Source organism: Pteropus medius, unplaced genomic scaffold (genome assembly GCF_902729225.1).
Source record: "Pteropus medius unplaced genomic scaffold, Ma_sr-lr_union100, whole genome shotgun sequence".
In the NCBI taxonomy this organism is placed as follows: domain Eukaryota; kingdom Metazoa; phylum Chordata; class Mammalia; order Chiroptera; family Pteropodidae; genus Pteropus; species Pteropus medius.
Genome location: NW_024345483.1, coordinates 1438795 through 1443902, shown reverse-complemented (window position 1 = coordinate 1443902; position 5108 = coordinate 1438795). Strand labels below are relative to the sequence as shown.

The following is a 5108-nucleotide window of genomic DNA, read 5'->3' as shown; positions in this document are numbered from 1 at the left end:
AGTTCTTGGACCCCACCCTCAGAGATTTTGATTCAGTGGTTTTGGGAATCTGAATTTAAAAAAAAAAATCCCCAGATGCTGCTGCTGCATAGCTTGGGTTGGAAACCGCCAATCTGGGACGAGAAGATCAGGCAGCCTCGGAAGACCTCAGCTACCTGGTCTGCAACTTCAGGAAACCACAGTCTCCATTTCCTTGTGCACTGAGTGAGGCCAATAATGCTCGCTCTGCCTTCCTCACTGAAATGCAAAGGTAAGTCAAAACAATAGATTGGAAATTATTTTGGAAAAGACCAGAGTCTTTGCCACTGTAAGGCAATACTGGTAGAGCCGCCATGACCCTGTTACCAGCAAACATTTCTCAAGGAGCCTGTTCATTATCTAGGTCTGAGTTGGGTCTGCAAGTAATTTTAAAAAACCAGTTCATCAAAGTGCATACTTAGTCTACTCCCTTCCTATACAGTAACCCGGTTAATCCTCACATTCTTCCCTCCTCATCTTATATTTAGAAGACCTTAATAACACACAACCCTCTCCTATATCAGCACATTTCCTTCCTGCTTAGGCCTCATGAACCAGCGTTCCCAGACCTCGTGTCCTCCCCCAGACTTCACACTCAGTTTTCTAAGCCTTGAGCTCACCTAACCTCACATATTTTGGCATATGTAGTTCCAGCTATGTCCCAAGGAAGACCAAAATAAGTTCCTCATGTCTCTGTTAGACACTGACACACAACCCCACCCACCAGCTCACCTTGACAGCACAGCCAAGCACTAATCTTACCTTGGTGGCAATGGCAGACACTGCAGCTGTTCTCTTTGCAGTTATGACATTTCCATCCATAACCTTGGAGGAAAGGACAGAGTGTAAGCAAAGGACCACCCTATCTACTATTGAAGTGGAGAATGAATACTTTGAATGAATATCTTTATCTCTAAGCACTAGTTCCCTCACCTGTAAAACAAACAAACAAACAAACAAACAAAAACAAAGATAATGCCAGCCATTCAGAGGGTTTTTGTGAGGAATAAATGCACTGGCATACATGAAAACACCTAGCCCATGGCAAATCCTCAAGAATCACCCATTTTCTTAAGCTTCTCAAAATACCAAATTAAGGAGGAACTTGAGGAATAAGTCATCTGACATCTGTGCAAGGGCCATGAAACTCTACCTCAGTGGCTCTCAACTCTTGCCATGCATTTTGGGAGATTTGTGAAGATACAGATGCTCAGACGCGACCCTTAACCAAGTCTGACTCCCTCAAAGTGGGATCCAGACATCCTTGTATTCACAACTCCTCAGGTAACTCTGAATTATACCTGGTTGATCATAAGCACCATCCTTTGCGCTGTTCCCATTTGTAAGTTTCTCATCTCTGTTGATCCTCACCAAATGGTATCAGCATTCTCATTTTACAGACAAGGAAGTAACTCATTTACTACTGAGAAGATTCGGGAAGGATCTAAGGCCTTGTCATTTAGTTGGGTGCAAAGTCTGAGCTGGCCCCACTTTCCTGGGAAGCCACAGTTGGTAGGGAGTATGGATGTCATCTCCATTGGATGAGTATAGGTTGGGAAGAGTTAGGTACTCTTCCCAGAGGAATAATGAACAGTCACGTTCCTTGGAGAGGCAAAAATTCAGTACAAGGAGGATCTAAGAGTCCAGGGGAGGTTCAGGTGAAATGAAGGAGATTGTCCCTAATGAGGTGTCAACTGCCCAATATCAGAGCCAGCCTGAAGGGTGCAGAGCACAGGAGTTGAGTACAAGCTCCACAGTCATGCATTCCTGGGTCTTTTACTAAACTGCTGTGTGACCTCAAACAAAGTGACTCTACTACTCTGAGCCTCTGGGATGTCAACAGAAATTGGGTGAGGGCGTGTAATAAAAACTCCTACAGAGGGATGTTGTCAAAATTGAATGAGATCAATTTCTCCTGCCTGGAACAGAGTAAGTGCTCATCAAGTGGCAGTTAGAAACGCAGCAGAGCATAGTTGTGAGAGAGTACGGGTCCTGGACTCACACAGAGTAGGCAGGCCTGAAGTCCAGCCATGTGCCTTATTAACTACATAAACCTGAGTAAGTTGGGCATAGTTCCTTATGACACAGTGTCCTCATCTACAAAATGAGGGTAATAATATTACTTATCTTATAGAGTGGTTCTAAGTATTAAGAAAGTCAATACACGTGAAGCGTTTCGAAGAGTTCCTGACATATACAAAGTGCTCAATAAATGTGGGCTACCACTATTTTTTTATACTATCATTAAATGTTAAACGAGTCACTGGAAAGACCCTCAGAAAAGATTCCCAGGGATTACAGAACGCCCCTTTTCTTCCATGTTATAGATATTCACTAAATAAACATTTCCTTGGCTACTGGGTTTGTTCAAGCTATATACTTGGAGTAACTGGTATAGGAAGAGAACATATACAAGAATGATGAGATTGTCACTTCCACAATGTCACACACTTGAAGCAGCAATGGGCTCTGGTGCTGGGTTATGCATCTTCAGGCAATCCTAGAAACAGACACATGGTCCCAGATAACCTTCACCATCACTGGTATCCAGTCACTCAGAGGGCAGCATGTGTGGTCATAATTAAAACTTCCCCCGTCCCACAGAGAATAACTTCCCAGCCTGGCTCTGGGCCCAGGGGCCCCACTCCACCCCAAGTCAGGGAGTTGCTCACCGCCAGAAGGGAGCCATTGCTTGGCTCAAACAGTAGCACAGTGGCCTGGTGGGAGGGGACACTGGAGGTGGTGCTGTGGCCCTCGTAGAAGGTGACCAACTTGGTGGTCAGGGCATCCTCTGCAGCACTGTAGACGGGCATGACCCCCAGGAAACTACAAGGAGAGAAGGAGAAGCTTCAACCCCTTCCCACCAATGCTGGGGTGTCAAGTCCCCATGCACCGTCCTTTCTCCTCCTTCCTTTCTCCTTCCTCATCCCTGCCTTAGAGGCCCTCTCCCTTCCCCTGGTCTTCCCTTAGGCAGTAAGCACAGTACCTTCATGAATCTGGCACTGGATGAGAAAAACCATTTCAGTTCTCCCACTTACTAGCTTCATAACCTCGGGTAAGTCGCTTAACCTCTCTGAGTCTCAGTTTTCCCAACAGTACAATGACTACATGAACACCTATCTATAAGGAGAGTGTATTGAATTAAACAAGGTAACGCCTATAAAGCGTCCCCTTGTCACGGTGAGGAGACACATATTAGGTGACGGCTGCTGTTAGCAGCGATTAGGTAAGCCCTTTCTTGTTTTCTCCCCTGCTTCCCTTCACACTCCTCCTCTTCCTCCTTTCCAGTTTCTCCATCCGGCCTTCCTCACTCACCCGTTGTGCTTGGCCACCGGCACTACGGTGCGCACCGGCTGCGTAACCCCTCCATTCAGACCGCTGGAGAAGTTGGCCAGAGCCGCCTCCAGGGGCGGGATGAGGAGGCTGGAGCTGCGAAGATGATTCTGCACCTCGGCCGCACTCAGGAACGCTGGCGCCCAGCTCATCTCTCCGCCTTCCTTCTGAACTCAGCCGGAGTACAACTATCCGGGTTCGCAGAGCTGCGCCCTATATGAACGTGCACCGCTCTGCGGTGCCGCCTACTGGTTACCTCGTAGCTACGGGGGCGGAACAACGCCGGTCTCCGCCCACCTCCGCCACCAGCGGTGTTTGCTGGGTCCCCTCTAACGACCGCTTCCCCAGGATTTTAGGTGAAGCGGTGGGCTGCGAGTTAGTATTCTTGGGTCCCTTTTCTCAGTTCCTGTAATTAGCTGTACTCATTGTCCTTGCGAGGGGTTTTGGCACTCCATCTGCTCTCCTCCCACCAATTTCTCTATTTGCTGTCTCTGTCGTCCTGCTTGGGAAGGAGACAGGGTAGATAGAGGCAAACGCTGGCGGGGCTCTCCTTTTTATTAAATTATTTCCTCTGCTAGGAGATATTAGGTGAAAGGAGGAAGTTGTCTAAAAAACATTTTTCTTTCGATTCTGTCCCCATCTGGAGTCTCGTTTCTCAACCTCCCTCCTACTCCCACCCTCAGATCCCAGGCCATGGATTTCTTAAACTGCACAATTTTCTCTAAGTGTAAGTAACTCATCTAACCTCGCCTTTAAAAAGGAAAAGTCCTCAGGACAAGAGGTAATGGCCTCGGTCACACTAAGAGCCACAATGCATAAGAAGACTTAGGCTTACGTCTTTTCTTTAAGATTCTTATCCTTGAAAGAAGGAAATAAAACAGTATGTACACAGGAAGGTAATCCAGGATGCTAGGCAGTCCCAGCCACCAAATCACTAGTAGGAAAAGCGAAAGCTTTTGATAATTTAAAGAAAAGAAATTATTTTTGACTTGGAGTGGTTAGATAAGGTTTTTCTGAAGGAGGGGGAATAAACCAAGGCCAAGTATAAAATTAATAATGATAACAACAATGAAAACGGATTATTGATTTTACTACACCAAGTACTGCACCATGCATTTTGTGTGCACCACCTCATTGAATTATACAACCTCTGTGGTAGGTAGGTGTTGTTATGAGCCTTTCTGTCCATTTGAGGATCTGAGAGGTGTAGGGCTTTATACAAGGTCACCCAGCAAGTCGGCAGAGGAAATGGGATCTGCCGTTGAAGTCAGACTCCAGAAGTATACTCCAAACCATCAAGCTACCTTGGCAGAAAAGAACGAAGGCATTTCAGGCCTGGTGAACCCCGGGGGTGGAAGACATGTATTCTAGGACTTGACAACCTTCTTGCCAGACAGAGTTGGGCTGGGACTACAAGCCTAGCGGGTTGGCATGCCGCTGTGCCTGCACCCCTGGAAATGCCCGCTAACCGAGGCCATACCCTAGGGAGAAGGTGGACACTTGCGCTTCCCTGGAATTCCTGCCACTACCACACTGAAGCCTATGGCGGGGCGGGGCGAGGATGCACTACGATGAGGCAAACACGGTGACTGAGGTACTCACATCCATTGCATAAATGAAAGGGCATGTCCAGAATTCTATATACTCAATAATGAAAGTCGAAGGAGGGCCGTGCGCCCCAAGCGCTGAGAGGACCGAGGGGAGAAAACTGGGCTCTGGGGTGCGTCAGCGCATGCGCAGAGAGGTGCGGGCAGCCT

General features: G+C 47.4%; 1 protein-coding gene across 1 annotated transcript in view; it reads right to left on the bottom strand.

Annotated features, from left to right (window-relative positions):
• Nucleotides 1-3579, bottom strand: part of CRYM (crystallin mu) — a 14479-nt gene extending 10900 nt beyond the window's left edge. Inside the window, exons 1-3 of the mRNA XM_039873951.1 lie at nucleotides 3334-3579; nucleotides 2691-2844; nucleotides 781-843 (exon numbers count right to left, since the gene is read on the bottom strand). Of these exons, the coding sequence (XP_039729885.1) occupies nucleotides 781-843; nucleotides 2691-2844; nucleotides 3334-3503 (387 nt within the window). The 5' untranslated portion in view covers nucleotides 3504-3579. The remainder of the gene's footprint in view (nucleotides 1-780; nucleotides 844-2690; nucleotides 2845-3333) is intronic.
• Nucleotides 3580-5108: the final 1529 nt, after the last annotated feature.